Raw genomic sequence first — 18,716 nt, forward strand, 5'->3', positions numbered from 1 at the left:
CTCGCTTAGGAGGGTATCCCGGTCGACGTCTGTGATGATTGGCTGTAGCTCTGGAATCCGCTGAGAAGTTGCACCTGATCCGGAGGTGTGGAGGATGAAGGAGAAGTGTGGGAGTGGGAGAGGAAGCGGGAGTGGTGTGCTGGCCCCCTGGGGAGACACCACATGTCGACTTGGCTGAATGCCGGCAATCCTTGCGCGGAGGGGGCCTCATGCGGCTAGTATTGGTGTATTGCCCTGTATGATATTTATCCTATTAACCGGGATGAACAAGCTTGCCACATACTCTTACCCGTTGCTTTGAAGCACGGAGCAGACTTCTTTTGATCTCTCTTCCACGTCGATCGACACGCTAGGGCCATTGTCCTGGGAATCTCATCCGATACAAGCTTCTGTGGCTCCCACGGCGCGAGGCTGTCAAGCTTCCTGTTTCGGCAGATGTCCGTTTGGATATCATGGTCAGTCCACCGCCACACCTACACGAAAAATAGCCCTCGGTCGAAAGGCAGCTTGATGAAGCCTCGACTGGACCATGGCTGCGCCGTCATCAGGCACCAGGATCGAAGATGTGGCACTTGAGCCGCATATCAATATACTATGTATCCAGAAGGACTTCAGTACTCCACCTCCACACGTCGCGAGTCCCTGGATTTTCTGGGCAAATACATGGGGTCTTCTACCACCAGTAGATCTCCAGCTTGATTTCTGCCGGCCACGTGTGCTGCACTCATTCTACACCAGAGATGGAAGGTAGGTATCGTCGACTTCATCTTCCATGCAGCGCAAATCTCAGGTTGCGGGGTCCCGGTTGATATCTGAGATTTCACTGTTTCTCGCCTAACCTGTGACCATGAACGTCTTCGGCAGGCGTGTTTGGGAGTAAAATGAATGCAATTCTGGATCCTGATTTGAAGAAAGCCACATTTTGCCGGTAAGAAGTATATGAGGAAGCGCATGCTGCAGGTACTGCAAGTTCAGGAACACCCAGCAAATCGAAGCTATACTTCGTCCCTTCCTTTATCGATTTTTTGTCCAGTATGCATTCTTATCTCGTTCTTCCCGCGGTGGTCGGGGCTTTTGCAACCCTGACCACTGCTAATCCCGTGCACCCTTGGGGACCTCCTCAGAAGCCAAGCGGATTCCCATGGCCTCAGCCTGGGACTGGCACGATCGGCCCAACCGCATCGACATCGGCAACCAGCGCATCTGCGACAGCACCTATGTCGACAACATCGGCATCAAGTTCATCTGGTTCCACGGCTCCCGCCTCACCTACTTGCTCTGGCTACTTTGAGCCCTTGGCGCCCCCATATCTCAATGATCTGGCACAGGCCGCTGGGAAGCTATGGTTCGGCAGTGCAACTGACCAGCCGGTAAGGTTTCGACTTCCGATAGTCAAGTAGAGCCGGTGTCTGACATTGCGAACCAGGGCACAGGCGAGGATACCAACATCCTGTACCAAGAGATTCTGAATGACACCCATATCTTCGGCCAAATCACTCCGGCCAACTATATGAAATTCTTTGCCACCGAGCCTGAGCAAGGCGTCTTCAATTTCACTGGTGGCCAGGTCGCTGTCGACATCGCCAAAGACCATGGCAAGTATCTGCGCTGCCACAATCTTGTCTGGAATTCGCAACTTAGCGACTGGGTGATCAACGGTACCTGGACCAATGAAACCCTGACTGCCGTGATGAAGAACCACATCCAAACCCTGATCACGCATTGGCAAGACGTCTGCTACTCTTGGGACGTCGTGAATGAAGCGCTCGCCTCAAACGGTAGCTTCTCTTCGAGCATTTGGGTAAGTCATCCTTGTTTCTCCCCTCGACATGCACAATATTTACTCTCATCGGGACGGCAGTACGACGTGATTGGCCCAGAATACTTCTTCCTGGCATATCAATTCGCGCAGGAAGCCGTCGAGGCCACAGGCAAGGATATCAAACTGTACTACAACGACTACGGCATCGAAGACACCGGCAACAAGACGCAAGCGACGTACGCACTGATTAAGGAGGTGCAAGCCCGCGGCATCAGGATCGATGGAGTGGGTCTGGAATCTCACTTCGAAGTGGGCGGCACCCCGAGCCTGGAAGTGCAGACCGCGGCTAAACAAGGCTACATCGCCCTGGGCCTGGAGGTGGCGGTCACAGAGCTGGACATTCGGTTCGTCGAGGCCAACGCGACCAATGCCACGGGGTTCGCGCTGCAGGCCCAGAACTATTACGACAGTGTGGCCAGCTGCGTCCAGGTCGGTGGCTGCGTCGGCATCACGGTCTGGGACTTTGACGATCAGTACTCCTGGATCCCCAGCTCGTTTCCAGGCCAGGGTGCGGCCGATCTGTACAATGCAGATTTTACCCGGAAGCCAGCCTATTATGCCGTTGGCGAGGCCCTGCAGGGCGTCCCGTGCTCTGTTTGCTCCGCTTGACCGTCCTGCAGACATGCTGGGGACTATGTGTTCGCCCCCGAGGGCACTCTAGGCCGAACGTGATGGTCGAGAAGGTTAGGGGCATCGTGGAGGTTTTCTGTTGCGACCAGATCTTGGAGGGTCATGATATTAGCCACCTTTAATCAAAATTTTCGACGTGTACTCGATTGTGTACTAGTACTCCGTGCAGTTCTTCTGCCCTTGAGTACTTTCCTGTTCTCCACCGTCTTCACGGTGTTCATGTGATATTACGAGTACATACTAGTAGTTGGCGGCAGTCCTAGCGACTCGGCATGGTCAAACTTACAGTTACAGCTACAAGTGTTGCAAGTACAAGTAATGCCAGGATCTCTCCGAACACGCTAGCCCCTCGAGCTTGATTGCTGTCGCCCTCTTTTGCGCTCTGTGATTCCAGCCTTGATACTCCTAACTAAGTCATACTCGAGGCCGATATTCAACCGCCCTCGACGCTGTCGGGGGTCTTATTCATCGTATGCACCCGTATGTACATGTTTATTGCACTTCTAGCGCGAGCTACAATGCTTAGGGTGGTTATTTTGCCTGTGCCTGTTCCTACACGGGGAAAGCGATGCGCTACTAGTACTCAAAAAATAAATAAAAAAGGCTGCCTCGCCATGCAGATGCTACTACTAGTAGCTCGATTGGAGCAGGGAGTACCAGTAGCTATTATGCCTTCCACGAACAAGGCTACGGAGTTTATCCGGTGCAAGCTCTTAGTTGGCCACCAGGGCCACCTAAGTAGTGCGACAGTCTTTCAAGCTTCTCGTATTCAGGCACTGTATGCTTCTCAAGCGCGAAAATGGCGCACCATCTTATGAAGCTCCGATAAACCCAACTCGAGAGAAAGCACTGTGAAGTATGCAGGTGGCTGCCCAAAAACCGTCAAGCTACGAAAGTGGGGGCCATCAGGGCAGCAGAACTTTGAATTCAGCCGGATATCGAAAAGGGCAGGCAGGCCGTCCGGGGTTGTCAGGAATAGGTCAATGCTTCATCACCAGGGAGGACGGGATAGACTGATTTATCCGACCAGGGGGTCGGCTTAGACGGATGACTGGTCAAATTCAGAACTCAGAGCGATCATGACCTCTGGAGATCAGGGGGACGTTTGAGTCCGAAGGACCTGTGTTGGTCCTTAGAGCTGGACGTTTTCTTTTTGGATACTCCGTATTGAGTCTCAAACAGAGGAGGATATTTTTTGATATTAGCTGAACAGTGCTTAGTCTTCCGTTATATGCCCACCAAAAGGAGACGGGAAAAGCTGTCCCTTGGTTGCACCGCCGGGCAGCACAGCAACATCAGACAATCCTGCTCTCAGGAGGACCTAGATAGCTCTCCCTCACACCTCCTAGATCAAGGACCAGTTTCTGCACAATGAGTCCTGGCTCCAGTAGCCACAGATTCAGGGTGTGGGCACCCGGCTTGCCGAGGTCATGGGTTGTAGTGTTGGTCATGGCGGCATTGGCGACCATGCCATCCCACATATCTGGCAATGGCCAGAGGTGCGTGAGTGGATTTGGCTGTATGGTCTTCGGAGCTGCATCGTCAATGCTCACGGCGTATTTCAGCGGGCGCGAAGGGTCCGTGTTCATAGCCGTACCGGCATAGAGGGTGAGATTTGCGTTTGTCACGTTTGGTGTGAAAGTGTAGAAGTTGTAGACCAGCTTCGGAGAGGTCGATGTTGTCGCGTGCTGAGACGGTGCTGTGAACGGGAGGAGGCCTACACCTGATAATGTCCGTCCGTAGCTCGGGATGACCTGGTAGTATGCCGAGCCGGTGCCATTGCCATTGCCATTAGCAGAGACGTTGGCCGAGAAATGTTCTGGCTCTATCGAGATGGTGCGGTCAGACTCGACAAAGCCGTGGAAGGAGGTTGGGACCGAGGTCTTATTGACCGGGACGCTGAGCTGTGGCATGTTGAAGTTGCCGTATGGGTAGGTGCCGTTCAAGTATTTGCCCGTGGGTGTCGTGGTGGTGATGTTGATGGTCGAAATTGTAGACCCATTTGGCGCATGGGTCCAGTCGACAGACACAGTCAAGCGGATGTCAGTGCTGTTGCCGTTGGCTTGGAGGACGCCGCTCGATGGAGTAACCGTGATGTGCGGCTCACTTGAAACTTTGAAGTTGACGGCGTCCGTGCCGCGAGAGAACAGTTCAATCCATCGTGAAGGCCCATAGGGATCCATGGGTGGCAGAGTAAGGACGTTGCTCGAAAGGGTGTGGTACACGTCGTCGCCGGGGACTGTGCCGTTGTTACCGTCGCAGGTCACGCCCAATTGACCCGATGCAGCGATCTCTTGCTGCTGGACATACCCAAGTGGAGGGAGACTGTTACGCATCGGCTGCTGCCAGTAGTAATAACCCAGATGTGTCTGGTCCATCATGTGGTTCCATTTACCATTCAGCTGCTGATGGTACCTCTGCGTCAGGGCATGGTCCTGAGCAAAGTTATTGAGCACTGTCTGAGCCAGTGCGTTCGTGCTTGATCTTCCTTGCTCCTCATAAAGATTGTTTCTCGCCGCATTGACGTGGATTGAGTACACAATGTACCCAGCCATGCACTTGTGAAGGACTAACTCGAAGTATGATGGCTGAAGAGACGTATCGAGCTGATTGTAGATCTTCGAAGCGGCGTTGACCAGGTCTGTCCATTGCTGCAGTACATTGCCGGCTTCGTTGTAGTTGATGATGCTGTAAGTCGTTGGGTCAACGAGCTCATACTTCCTCCTTGCTGCATACATTGAATAATTGAGCAGGATGGTGGCTGTTGTGTCTGCGATTTCTGATCCAAATTGGCGGGCCACCCATTGACTGAGCCAAGTATAGGTGCTGTTTGGAGAAGCCAGAGATGGAGCATCGTATGCTGCGGACAAGAAGTAGCCGATGGGCACCTCCATAGGCTTCAAATCTCCGACATTTAGTATCCAAATTGTGCGTGCCTGTCGGTCGTATGCCTGCTGCAGTTCACTCCAGTACTTTTGCAAGGAATTTGTGTCAATCCATTTGTAGTCTCTTGGGTCGCCAACATAGTCAGCATGATAATAAATTCCGGCACCACCAGACCGCCCAGTCTCGTTTGACAGTGGCAGTCTCTGCATATTTGCCCAATTGTCATCGGACCACAATAGTGTTATATCCTCTGGCACATCCATACCGTCCGCAAAATACCCTCCCACCTCTTTGTAGAGACACCACATCTGAGGAATGGCGGAAACATTGGAGATATTGTAAACTTCGCGAAGGAGACCTTGTTGGACGTTGACGATCGTCTCCAGGCTGCTGGAATTGAGCGTAGGGGAGGCGACGTCTCCAAGACCGCGCATACCCATTGTATACAATGACTCGTACGGCTTTGCTCTTTCTGCGCCCTGTCGCATGAACTCTGTAACGTTGGCACGATTTGTAGCCCATGCCCATGTGCCGTTCATGAATTTGCTCTGTTCATTGGTTGCCCTCATCATGGGTTCAGTGTGGCTAGTTCCCATTACGATACCATATTCGTCAGCAGTGGCTGGATTAAGAGGGTCGTCAACGTCGAACATCGAGCCTGCACCGAGCTGTTAGCTGTTGTTACCTGGATTGACGTGTTGCTCTTACCCCACTGAGCCGGCCAGAGGTAATTTGCTCGTAGACGAAGCAGCAGCTCAAAGACCGTAGAATAGAATAGGTGGTTGAAACCAGGTCCATACTTGCCTGGGGCGTATCGAGTATTGATCCAATTGGTCAGAGCCGGCTGTTCGTCGTTCAAGAAGAATCCCCGATATCTGACTGATGGTGAAGGTTGAATCTTAGTGGTGTTCATGATGTAGACCGAATGCTGAGGCATGGCGGCCACATCGGCCCACCAATACCAAGGTGACACACCCATCTGCTCAGACAAATCATAAATGCCATAGATGGTGCCCCTTTTGTCTGCGCCAGCGATGACGACGGCACTCTGGACGCCCTTGATTGGACTTGTTACCACTTGGATCTGGTACGCTTCCCATTGTCCTCGTGTGGCGTCGACGTTGATCTTCCCTTGTTGCACCAACTGGCTAATGAGACTCGATTTCCCTACTGTGCCTGCAATGACAACAGGTGATGAAGAACTCGTGGCAAAGCTGGAATTGAAAGATGTCACCGTGCCATTTACCCCAGTGACTCGTCCGACATCTTGTGCAAAGTCTTCTGCCGCCCTTCTCACGCCAGCCCATTCATCGTTGCTCACGAGTATAGTCGGTGCGGTTGAACCATCGGCGAGAAGGAGAGCGCCAGCCGACTGATTGAACGTTATCAGAGGCTGCTGCGCATATACCTGCCAGCAAGAGCAGAGCACTGCGAACAACACGATCAAGGCCGCCATTTTGCACGCACCACAACACGCTCCGAATCAATCGTGCATCGTGCACGTGGATGTTCTCACCGCCTCATATACTGTTAATATGGCTGAGCTTACCTTTCAAGACCATCTCTCTCCTGTGGAGCTCTTGGTGCGCTTGGCTGAGCGGACCTGCATTGACTGCAAGGTCACATTGAACCGGCCCTAGAGAATGCGGACACCGAGCCTCTGCTGGGAGCGCAGCTTCGCCTCGAGGCTGGACACCATAGAGGTCGTGGATTCTGCAAGTCACGAGTCCACAAATATTAGCCGCAGAAAACATCGCAGAGGCAGTTTGCGGAGAAACGGCAAAAAACCTGGAGAGCAGCAGAAATGACAGGGCTCTCAATTCATGCTATGGATGATGCAGATCAGGTCTCGTTATGGCAAATGGAATGATCTTGAGACGAAGTTAGCGAGATGGAATAATGGGACTGCGAAAGACTGCCGACTGCCAATTTAGCCTGAAAGGAGGATCATGGAGATACGTCAAGGACCATCATACGAGCTTCAACACCTTACACGACCTTCCTATCTTGATCAAAGCGACGCACCGGTTGACCTCATCAACGTGTTGCCGTGAGGGCAGCATCATGCAGGTTCAATTAACCCTTCCTCGGCAATTGTGATCTTCGCGCCAGGCGGGGGACTGGACACAATGCTTCAATGATGCCGACTTTTCTTGTTCACAGCCTGATATCGATGGGTATGGGTGCAATTGACTCCGCATTCTCAAGGCGGTAGACGATGACCAGGACCAACGTCCTGCCAATCTAGGCATGACAGTCTATAATACTCGCTGGTCATACAGCCGGACTGCCCTGCTAGTGTACAAGGCACTCAAAAGATGATGGAAGGTGGCCACGGGTGGATGGAAACAACCTCGCCGTTATGGTTTGCAAAGGGTTTGATTGAGCTCACCATGATCATGGTAAGAACATTGCGTCCTCCTGTCTGTGGTCACTGTGATCATATCCCTTTCTCCTCCAGTTCCTCTTTGAGTGGAATCGAATGCGAATGAACGTGATGTCCCCGTTACGAGTCGCATTGCCGTTGGTGCTGCTGTTCACTGCAGCTCATAGTCATCCTTATGACCTCAGGGCTAGAACCGGAGTGACTGTATCCAACACTCAAAGCTCGTTGACTTTCGTTTACCAAAACAATCTCAATGCCTCCGACGACGTCAATCATGTCGGCGCAATTCTCCTTGATCCTATGACAGCGAGTGCTGGGTCGGCGGCTTGCGGAGCCTTGAGTGAGACTCTTTTGACCCAAGCTACCATCCAGAATTACAGTTCCGACTTCGCTTCTGCGCTGTCCTACCTAGCATTCTCCGGCAGAGTATCGCCCAACCAAGCGTACCATATTGCAGGAGGAAATGTGCAAGTTGCGCAGCAGTCACAATTGGTCTTCCAAGCTTCGGCACAGAACAACTCGGCGCTTCCTGTCCTCTGCACACAGTCCAGCAGAGCCAGTGAACCACCGGACTCCACGGCCAGTACGTCAAATGAACTTGCTGTAGCAGCAGCAGGCAACGTTTACGTCGGATATCGGAACCAGAAGTCATTCCGATTCCTGGGCATCAGATATGCCAATCCACCACAAAGATTCCAGTACTCTCAGAAATATACTGGGACTGGCAAGACGGTGAATGCCACGGCTTACGGCTCTGAATGTGTTCGAGTTGGAGGTGGAAGCGAAGACTGTCTCTTCCTGAACATTCAAACCCCTTATCTTCCAGTAGCGGGATCTACAAAGGGCTTACGACCTGTCCTATTCTGGATTCATGGAGGCGGCTTTACTGGTGGCACTGGAGCCGATCCTTTGAGCGATGGCGGGAATCTAGCGTCAAGAGAAGACATTGTGGTTGTTACCATCAACTACCGTCTCTCGACATTGGGGTTCCTTGCAATTCCCGGCACAGATATCAAAGGCAACTTTGGCATAGGCGATCAGATTGTGGCCCTGAACTGGACCGTCCAGAATATCGCCAGCTTCGGAGGCGACCCAAAGAAAATAACGATAATGGGCGAGTCTGCAGGTGCAGGCTCCGTGAGAACTCTGCTTGGTAGCCCACCTGCAATTCCCTTGTTTCAAGGCGCCGTCGCTCTGTCCAACCTCGGAGGTGGTGTGGACTTGGGTCTCGAAAGCAACTATGGTACCACATACTCTTCCTACTTGACGATCAACGAATCATACACCCTAGCCGGTCCCCAGATCTTTAATGGCTCCAACTGTACACAACCGACCTTGAGCGGCAACATTACGTGTCTGGAGAAGCTCAACGCTACCGACCTGGTCTCACTCGAGACTGTGGCTCGATACGTGGTCCAAGATGGCACTATCGTCAACACACCAGAGCTTGACGTGGTCAACCGCAATGGAAGCGCGGCATACGTGCCCATCATCTTTGGCATTGCAGCAAATGATGGGGCCTCCTTCTCCAACATCTCGCCTACACCGATCAACAACGAAACGGCAGGTCTTATGTACGGACTGGGCATCAACGCATCGTACGCCCAAGCCATCATCCAGTCCGGTCTCTTTCCGTACCATGATACCGGCAACGTGACATTTGATGCGTTCAACGTCACTCAACGCGTCGCGACGGACAATACGTTCCGATGCATCGATCAAGCCACCGTCTACGCTGGTGCGAAGACCGGTACATTTCCCGCCACATATTACTACCAGTTCGAGCGGACCATCAATGGATATAATCCCGAGAACGTGGCCGGGGCACCTGTCACACCAGGGTATCCATATGGAAACCCAAATCTGCCGTACTTCAAGCTTCATGGCGCGGATATGGACTGGCTGTTTGGTAACTTCTACGTCCCGCTGCGTGATGCGAACGACCTGTACTCGGTCCAGCTGGTCAGCGGCTATTTCGCGGAATTCGTTAAGAGCGGACAGCCGAACCCTCCGATCGAATACCTCAGGGCGAGAGGATATACGAAGACTTTGCAAGGCGTCCAGGAGTCTGGGCCATGGCAGAAGGTCAGCAGCGCCACGGGGCCGATCAAGCACCTTGATTATCCCGCATATACGGGGAAGTTTGTGGATGTACCCCAGTGCGCGTGGTTGAATTACAGCATCAGCTATTACCTCGATCAGTAACTTGATGCCACTTGAGTTGGATATGAGGCCAGATGAAGCCTTCCCGCCCGCCGTCGCACAGGGCTTGACACAATCAAGGATGCACCGTACATAGAGAGGATGCTCTGCCTGCAGTGAGTTACTTGATAGTGTAGGTCACTAAGGAATAGCGGTTCATGAGTCAAGTCCAATCACACCTCGTGCCTTGAACCTGGCCTCAGACTCCGGCGGCAGCCCGACACCGGTGTTTTTACGAGATCAAGATGGTAAGAAGGTGTAAGAAGGCTGCGTTGAGCCTACTAGCCCGTGGCAAACAGCATCCAGAATAAAGAGTGACCTGGCTCTGGGCCGCGCATACGGCCTTGCAGTCACCTTTCCCAAGCTACTAATAATGTAATGCTCACCAACATCATAATGATCGTGGACTGGAACGGAGGCGAATAGACGAGCCGGACCACTGGAAGCTGAGAGGCGGTCAGTACGAGTCACCCACGATGATTTGGTGACGGCTGCATTTCCTACAAGTAGAATTGCTACTAGCCCCACCCCGCATCTGCAGCCTTTCATCTCCACAGATGGCAGTTGAGTAGTACGTGGTAGTAGTAGAGAAGAGGGAAGAGGGAAGGACTCTCCCGGTGGATAGCAGCAGTAAGAGCAGGAGCAAGAGTAGAGCTACAGTAGTACCCGCCCCCATCCTGGATCGTTGCCGGCTAACCCATCGAAACATATACACACTACCTACCTAGGTACGGTAGTATGGGGACGCCTAGAGGTTGGTGCAGCCTACTGTACTGTGGCTCTGTGGTAGGCGTGGCTCTCTGCAGGCGACGCCCGGTGGTAATCCCTGTCCGTGCCTAAGTTAGAAAGGTCACGAACACACCTTTCAACCCCAGGCACTTGCATGATTGGACTCGGTCCCCATGACGCCCCCAGTCTCGCTCTTCTCTAGACGAACCACGAGGCACAGGCATGCAACCCTGATTGAGACCCTCCTCCGTGGGTGCCTCGTCGTGCTCCCTCCTTCTCCTCCTCGCTTTTTTCTACCATTCGGCGCACTGACATGCTTTTTCTTCGGTCTAGTGAGTCTTCGATTTGGCCCTCCACCGCCCTCATACTGTAATTTCTTCCATCCTTGCGCAAGACCTTTTCGCCGGGCCCCGGCGCGACTTTGCCGCATGCTCTTCTCTACTCCAACTCATGTGAACAAAAGAGAGCTCCACCACCATCGACGCCGCTACAACTTGCACTTCCTCCATTCCTCCTGCTGGCTTTGCTCAGATACGACGCTGGTATACGCTTACCTTTGCAGACACCGTTCAGCAGCTGGTAGACGACCTTATGTCCATCGAGTCATGACAGCAGCACTTTTCGCTGCTGTCTCTGTTCAAGCTGGCCATCATGCTATCCCGCATTCCCCCACAATCCCACAATAGCTACTCCGAGTACCACGACTATGGCCACAGGCCCGATATGATCGCTTCTCAAACTCATCTCTCCTCCATCCTCCAGCCGACCCCGCACTCTTACGATGGAGATGGTAATCTGCAAGCCGGCCGCAAGAGGAGGGAGTCTGAAGTGGACGGGAATGGCTCTAGTGAATCCTCTGCGGTCCGGCGCCGAATCAGTCGGGCTTGCGACCAGTGCAACCAACTGCGTACCAAGTGCGATGGTAAACAGCCATGTGCACACTGTACCGAAAATTCTTTGGTCTGCGAGTATGCTCGAGCTCACAAGAAACGCGGACGTGCTCCTAAAAAAGAGGCGGAAATAAACGAAGAATCCAACCTTACAAATGCTCCGTCGGGCCCTAGTACCTCTGGTATGAGGCAAGATCTTGGTAGCAGGAAATATTCGAGCACATCTTACGCAGGACCAGGTGGTCTGGTCGATACCAACGGCTTGCCCTCCAACAACACCCCTCCGAGCGCAACATTTGAAAGTGGCCACCATCAGAACAGCTTCTTCGGAGCCTTCGATCCTTCCACCGGCATGACCATGGCGAATGGCGGCCAGCTTCATGAGATCGATCAGTCACTGGTACCACAAATGGCACAGACTCGCGCCATCGATTTTGCTGTCCCTAACCAGGCCTACGCCGCACCTACACTGGATTCAATGCACGTCCAAGGCACTACACAAGGCTTCGGCTTCCCGCTGGGAGATGACTATTCTGTAGCCTTCATGGGCAAAGCACCCATGGTGGAATCACCGGACTGGTTGGCTCTGACTTCTCCCATGTTCATCAACGAGCCCATGCCTGCGCAACCTCGAATTACCGACGCACTGAGATATCCTGTATTGCGTCCTCTGCTCCCACATATCGAGCCCATAATTCCTCAAGCTCTGGCATGCGACCTATTGGAGCAATATTTTACCAGTACTACTTCAGCATATTTACGACCCGCAAATCCTTATGTACTTGGCTATATCTTCCGCAAGAAGTCCATCTTGCACCCCACCGATCCGCGGCCATGTACTCCTGCTTTGCTAGCCAGCATGCTCTGGACTGCGGCTCAGACCAGTGACGCAGCCTTTCTAACGACCCAACTGGACGCTCGAGCGAGAATCTGTCAGCGATTACTGGAGCTTACAATCAACATGCTGAAGCCATTGGTCCATAGTCACCCGAACACCTCTGCGCCAACACCTAATCCAAACTACCCGCAACTGCCGCCGAATGATGCAGGTCTTGGGGCTCTCGTGGTGCCAACCCAGACCAGCGGCAGTGGAGTCGACCGAGCACAGATTGACAATCTGGCTACCTACATCCATCTCGCTACAGTAGTGTCGGCAAGTGAACGCAAGGCAGCCAGTTTGAGATGGTGGAACGCTGCATGGTCGCTCGCCCGAGAAATCAGACTCGGACGCGAACTTCCGCCCAATCCGCCCGAGGAGGACGGCGAAGACAATAAACCGACGGACGGTCATTCGGGTGAAACTCGCAAGAACTCGATGGATGACAATCGGCGGAAGCCAACAGGCTATCTGTCCGAGGAGGCGAGGGAGGAACGACGACGGACCTGGTGGTTACTGTACATGCAAGATCGGCATCTGGCCTTGTGTTATAATCGTCCCATGTTCTTTCTCAACAAAGAGTGCGAAAACTTGCTGCAGCCTTTGGATGATGACGCCTTCCAAGCCGGAAAATTCGACAGAACTTCTGACCCAGCGAACCGAAGACGGGGATTGAATATCGAATGCACGTCACATAGTGTGTTTGGTTATTTCTTACCTCTGATGGTCATCTTGGGAGAGATCCTCGACCTGAACCATGCACGCAACCGTCCTCGCTTCGGCCCCCGAGCCAAGAAAGCGAAGAACTGGGACGATCATACCGAGGAAATCGTTCAGCAGCTCGAAACGTACGGGCAGAGCTTGAAGGATTTCGAAGCATCTGGAGGTCATCTTCCAGATACAAGCCATAATGATGTCCTCACGCCGTCTGTGGTGTCTGCAAGTACGTCCGAGTCCCACAGTGCTTCGGAGCTGGCGTTGCAGACCAAGACGGTGGTGGCGTATGGAACGCATATCATGCACGTGTTGCATATTCTGTTGACGGGCAAATGGGATCCCATTGCTCTGCTCGATGACAATGATCTCTGGATCTCCTCGCAGTCATTCGTGACGGCCACTGGACATGCGGTCAGTGCAGCCGAAGCAGTCGCCGAGATCATCGAGGTTGATCCCGACCTGAGTTTCATGCCATTCTTCTTCGGAGTTTATTTGCTTCAAGGGAGCTTCTTGCTTCTCTTGTTCGCAGACAAGCTGCAAGGAGATGTCAGCCCTGATGTGGTCAAGGCTTGTGAAACCATCGTGCGAGCTCATGAAGCTTGTGTCGCGACGTTGGATACCCAGTACCAGGTAAGCATTTTCATTCCCAATGCGTTCCCAATAAATTCTCTTCCGACAGGGAGCTGACAACAATGGTAGCGAAACTTCAGGAAGGTGATGCGGTCTGCACTGCAGCAAGTTCGTGGGCGTATCCCGGAAGATCTAGCTGAACAGCAACATTGGAGGCGTGAAGTGCTTGCCTTGTACAGATGGACAGGAGACGGTACAGGCCTTGCTTTGTGAATTAATGTATATATGATATCCCACGGCACACTCGCTGGCATGTTGATGGATGACTGTTACGAGGTTTAATAACGAGGCTGGACTACATACGAGATCAACGATGGCGCATAATTGGGCCGGATGGAAAACCAAACGTGGTACATAAGGCATTTCATGTACTGTATCAAAAATCGTGGATTCGAGGATTCGAGACATCCAGACTGCTCCAGAACTGAAATTGTTGTTGGAGCCGAGTGGATGCTTGGGTGGAACATTTCGATAAGAGGATCAGGCACCTAGCGGGCTTGATAGGACTCTGCTGATCTCGTATACGCCCTCGACGCGTAGTGTTGACCTATTGAGAACTTGCTGGGGATGTGTTTGTGGCGAAAGCCAGGGTCTCAGTTAAGCCTCACCAGCCTGGTGCAGCCAGAGATATCGAACTACGTGCCCATGAGATAAAGGAGAAGTACGAGTACTCCCCAGGACTTGGACCTCTCGGAGAATGGCCGAAGTTTGAAAGTGAGCAGACTCGGACTCGTACTCTTGCGTGCAGCTTCCATCCAGCAACAGACTGAGCACTTTGAACTTTGCTTATATCTTCTCTTCAGACGATGGGCTTCTTCCAAGTTCTAGTTGATGACGATGGACTAATAACTCCATGGTGAATTGGCAGCAGCCTCGGAGGCCAACAGATCGACTACCGGCGACCAGGCTCATTCTGGGTGATGACCACGGCTCACTAGGCACGCCACGGGTATCCCTTCCACTCCCTTCTCAAGCCCTTGACTAGCATCCTCAAGTCTTCTTCTAGTTGACATTTGGTTAAGCCCAGAGATTTTGAGGTTCGTTTTGGCGCTTGACATCGCAGCCACTGTTGTCTCGTTTCGCTTTGATTGGAGACGTGGCTCTCTAGACTCAGACACCGGCCAAAACCCAGCCAACGACGAATGCCTCCACCTGATCGCTCCATCCCCTCTTCGGCTACTCTGCCGCAGGTGGCACCCGTCATCCACCAGAAAAAGAAGATGGAGCATCGAAGGACAGGGTTGGCAAAGAATCAATACTACGGAGTAGTATGGCAACAGATGGGGAAGAGCAGGGAAGAGACGCGAGATGAAGCCACAAAGCCTAGATACGGAGCCCTTCAGTGCCGTGGATAAATGCATGTACCAGTGGTGATGAAAGAGGACCTCTATCACGCGACAAGAAGAGGCGGCGTCGAGGTTCCAGACGTCTGCTGTAGCTTCTCCCTCCTCCGGACACCAGCCTAGGCAAGCCTCCTGTCGCTCGCTGCCGCCCCTCCTGCCACCCTCGCTTCTTTCTCACAATCGCGGCCGTCATTAACCACGAACATTTATCGTTGCATACTTACTTATCTCTCTCTTGCTTTCTTCATCTCTTTTGGGCCACACGGAGTACCATCTCTCAAAATCATCGCTGTCCGACCATTGCGCTATGCATCGAGTGTAGTGCGCAGTCCACGAATCCATGCGACCGTCGGTTTCCTCACCCTTGTCCGTCTTTTTGATTCCCAATGCAACGGATAGCCGATTGGGCCTGACGATCGCCAAAAGCCCGACCTCTCTCGTTGAACGGTGTTGAATGATCGTCTCTCGCGCCTCGTCGCCGTCAAAAAACTATTCCAGCCCACCGCTGAGGCTGACACCGGGGCCATTCTGCATCACGCCTTGCCAGCCTGATCACCACGTACCGTTCTTTCACCACCTCCAGCATACAGGATCTTCCAGGCCGGAACGCTGACGGCATCAATCCACTCTATTACCAAACGGACTGGAGAGACGTCTCCCAGCCATGCCAGCCATGACTGCGGCCCGTGCGGCAGGTGAGTTCTATTTGTCTCACCTTGCAAAAACCTTAGCTTGCAGATGTCAATTGCTGTACTGTAGTACGGAGCAGACATTTCCATCCTTGGTATCGCGGTACTAAGGAGTACGGAGTACCGCCTGGCAAGCTGACATTCCACCCCGGCTTACTCCATTCTCTCGATATGCCTCCCACAGCCCTGCCATGCATGCCTGACTGTTACATCTTGGTGAACATCACTAACATGGACAATTTTCTTCTCAACCAGATGATTTCGACATGGCCAAGTTGCAGAAAAGTCTGAAGCAAAGACAACGCCATGCAGTTCGAAACAGTGGAAATGTCGCAAAGCTGACGCCCGCCGAAATCCGTTCGCTTAACAATAATTCCCTCTCATCGAAAACTGGCAGTCAATCCAGCTCAAACAGACCTTCACCTTCAACGTCGCGACGCTCAACCACCGTCACACCACCAACGACACCCGATGATCATACTTCTGCACATCAAGCACAAAGTCATCGGAACTCCATCTCTCGCAGATCGACTGTCGATATTCCAACGCCTCCCCATACACCCATCGGGCATCGGAGATCGTCGCAGTCCAGCACGCGCGGTCACAGTCATACCCCGGTTCAAGGTCATGCCAATGGTATCATTCATGCTCCTCGGCCACGAGTGTCTGGCCATGCCGCCTTCATGGCCGCTAATGGATGGTCCTCTCGACCATCAAGTTCTGGATCCTCGTCCTATCGCGGACTTCCCACTTACCGAGGCCCGGAAGTCACTCGCCATGGGTCAATGAACATGCTTCAGCGGCCAGCTGCTGACATTGTAGCAAATCCACTTTCCTATTTTTCAAGACCACGGCAAAGCGTTGTGAGTACATCACCAGAACGGTCTCGTGCTTCTCAAGAGATACCGATCCAACGACCGCAGAGTCTGCACAATAACTCGGTTTCCAATGTTAGTGCAGTGTCGTCCAGAGCTCCAAGCCCGCCCAGGGCCACAGATTCTCCTGTGTCGATGCTTGTCGACGAGGCTACTACTGAGAAGTTTCCTGTTTTAGACCCAGCTGAGGACCCACACAACCAGCCGAAGGTCTACAGCGATGATGAGCAGCCTACGGACGACAAACCACAAGTCGAAGAAGCATCCGGAGAGATACCAGCACAAGCGGTGGGCGAGCACAAAATCGATGCACCCCTGGAATCGCCTAGAAAAGACATCAAGAAAAGATTTACTCTCAGTGGTGCTCTTTTCGGTACTGGAAAGAACAATCAAGACGGGGCGGAAAGTGTGAAGAAACTCAAGAAAGGCCGAAGACGGACTTTGTCCCTTGGCAAAAGTACCGACAAGGAGAGCGTCGAAGAAGCGAAATCGCCAGCTGAGGAACAGTCGCCTGCATCGAATGAGCAGACCAAGGTAGATGGCGCAGTGATCGAAGATGGCGACTTTTCGGCGCATCCAGCCGTACGACCGCTCTCACTCATCGTTCCCAGCGAGTTCAAAGGCAAGGAAAAGGAGATTTACTCCGCTCCGGTTTATGCCAGGTGTGCATGTTGCGGGAAAGTGAAGCGTCCACCTGGGTATGCCAACGAACTCAGTCCAGTTCTCGAAAACGAGCACCTCCGAACGAACTTCAGTTTCGAGATTGAGCGGACGTCGGGGAACATGGATAGACGAACTTCAGAAAGCAGTCGAGGAAAATTCACCCCAATCATTCCGATGAAAGTGGGCGAGAGTGAGACGCGACAGGCAATTATCGAATCACCGTCAGGACCAACAAGCCCAGTACGACAAGTGACGCAGCACATGGATACAAGCCCAAGGAGAATGAAGCGCATTTCCGATCCCCCAAAGTTTGTGCGTTTCGCCAGCCTCCACGGCCGACGAAATGATACTACTGTCATAGATGAGGAAGACGAAATTGAGGTCGCGGAGCATGCACCTTTAATGAGCGGCGCCAACTCTCAGCTGGGAGAGGTAAAACCCATTGATTTTGCGCTGCACGACGAAGTTGCGCAAAGTCCCACTGGTGTCGAAAGCGACATCAATCATGCACCAGACGAAGAGAATGTTGCCAGCCAGACTCTGGCTCCGGATTCTGCGACGGAACTATCGCGAAGAACCTCAAACGTGGAGTCTGAGTCTGAGAAATTTTTCACCCCTTTGCGCAGTCCAACACCAGCAGTTGAGAGTATCAAGTCCGGGAAGGGAAAGGAAAAGGAAAAGGAGGAAGCTCCAACAGATCAAGGAAACATATTGCTCCCTTTGCCAGAACCATCGTTTGGACCGACTTTCGCTCGAAACAGCGCCTCGCTGAAGGACTTTGTCCTGGCACGGTCAACAAGTATGCAAATGTCCGACGCAGGCGCCACGGGGAGAGATCTTACTACGATTGATGAAAAACTTCCAATTCGCGAGCAGAGCCTACTTTCCACCAGGGAGGACATCCGCGGTCTTGATCCTTCTAACCCGAAGGATCAGAAATGGCTTGCTGAAGTCATGGCTCTCTAAGCCTGCATATCTGGCTCCATGATGTTCGGTTGACCGATGCCTGATAAGGATGTATACAGCCTATATCACATACCAAACTACAGTAGTGAGAAAGTCGGGCGCGTTAATGAGAGAATTGGCGTATGCGAGTGAGTTTGTTAGGGTTGGTTGGATTAGAGATCATTTAGCGAAGCGGCACATTGAAAGATCAGAGTTGTTTAGCGGGATAAGTCGATGTATAGCGCATTATGTAGGGTCGAACCATGATTTTCCGTCGACGCATCAAGTCCGAAGATCTATTCCATCGATTCCTTCCAGCATGATGCCCGTGTCAGCACCTCTAACCAACTTGGAGCGGGAAGGATGATGGTGGTGATGATGTCGACGGGGGCTGCAAAAGAACCAGGCTGCGCCCAGACCAGTGCCAAGAAC

The 18,716-nt window shown here is 52.6% G+C and overlaps 5 protein-coding genes across 5 annotated transcripts; 4 read left to right on the top strand and 1 right to left on the bottom strand.

Annotated features, from left to right (window-relative positions):
* Positions 1–1,034: 1,034 nt before the first annotated feature.
* On the top strand, positions 1,035–2,431 carry PV05_08949 (uncharacterized protein; the record flags this gene model as incomplete). Its single annotated transcript, XM_013458499.1, has 3 exons — positions 1,035–1,370; positions 1,427–1,801; positions 1,862–2,431. 3 exons carry the CDS (start codon positions 1,035–1,037, stop codon positions 2,429–2,431), a joined length of 1,281 nt encoding a protein of 426 aa, XP_013313953.1.
* A 1,227-nt stretch (positions 2,432–3,658) lies between these two features.
* On the bottom strand, positions 3,659–6,794 carry PV05_08950 (uncharacterized protein; the record flags this gene model as incomplete). Its single annotated transcript, XM_013458500.1, has 2 exons — positions 3,659–5,996; positions 6,047–6,794. 2 exons carry the CDS (start codon positions 6,792–6,794, stop codon positions 3,748–3,750), a joined length of 2,997 nt encoding a protein of 998 aa, XP_013313954.1. The 3' UTR covers positions 3,659–3,747.
* A 1,041-nt stretch (positions 6,795–7,835) lies between these two features.
* On the top strand, positions 7,836–9,929 carry PV05_08951 (uncharacterized protein; the record flags this gene model as incomplete). The annotated part of the gene is made up of 1 exon (XM_013458501.1): positions 7,836–9,929. The coding sequence occupies one exon, from the start codon at positions 7,836–7,838 to the stop codon at positions 9,927–9,929; it is 2,094 nt and encodes a 697-aa protein (XP_013313955.1).
* A 1,034-nt stretch (positions 9,930–10,963) lies between these two features.
* Positions 10,964–14,165, top strand: PV05_08952 (uncharacterized protein). Its single transcript, XM_013458502.1, has 2 exons — positions 10,964–13,769; positions 13,839–14,165. Exons 1-2 carry the CDS (start codon positions 11,307–11,309, stop codon positions 13,980–13,982), a joined length of 2,607 nt encoding a protein of 868 aa, XP_013313956.1. The 5' UTR covers positions 10,964–11,306; the 3' UTR covers positions 13,983–14,165.
* Positions 14,166–15,191: 1,026 nt separating this feature from the next.
* On the top strand, positions 15,192–18,584 carry PV05_08953 (uncharacterized protein). The gene is made up of 2 exons (XM_013458503.1): positions 15,192–15,807; positions 16,057–18,584. The coding sequence occupies exons 1-2, from the start codon at positions 15,777–15,779 to the stop codon at positions 18,303–18,305; spliced, it is 2,280 nt and encodes a 759-aa protein (XP_013313957.1). The 5' UTR covers positions 15,192–15,776; the 3' UTR covers positions 18,306–18,584.
* Positions 18,585–18,716: the final 132 nt, after the last annotated feature.

The sequence above is a fragment of the Exophiala xenobiotica genome (assembly GCF_000835505.1).
Source record: "Exophiala xenobiotica strain CBS 118157 unplaced genomic scaffold supercont1.5, whole genome shotgun sequence".
NCBI classification, from domain to species: domain Eukaryota; kingdom Fungi; phylum Ascomycota; class Eurotiomycetes; order Chaetothyriales; family Herpotrichiellaceae; genus Exophiala; species Exophiala xenobiotica.

Bases quoted from the DNA above. Each gene is read 5' to 3' on its own strand.
- PV05_08952 (XM_013458502.1), top strand. From the start codon at position 11,307: ATGCTATCCCGCATTCCCCCACAATCCCACAATAGCTACTCCGAGTAC. The intron at 13,770-13,838 runs GTAAGCATTTTC...CAACAATGGTAG, and splicing joins CGTTGGATACCCAGTACCAG to CGAAACTTCAGGAAGGTGAT.
- PV05_08953 (XM_013458503.1), top strand. From the start codon at position 15,777: ATGCCAGCCATGACTGCGGCCCGTGCGGCAG. The intron at 15,808-16,056 runs GTGAGTTCTATT...CTTCTCAACCAG, and splicing joins GACTGCGGCCCGTGCGGCAG to ATGATTTCGACATGGCCAAG.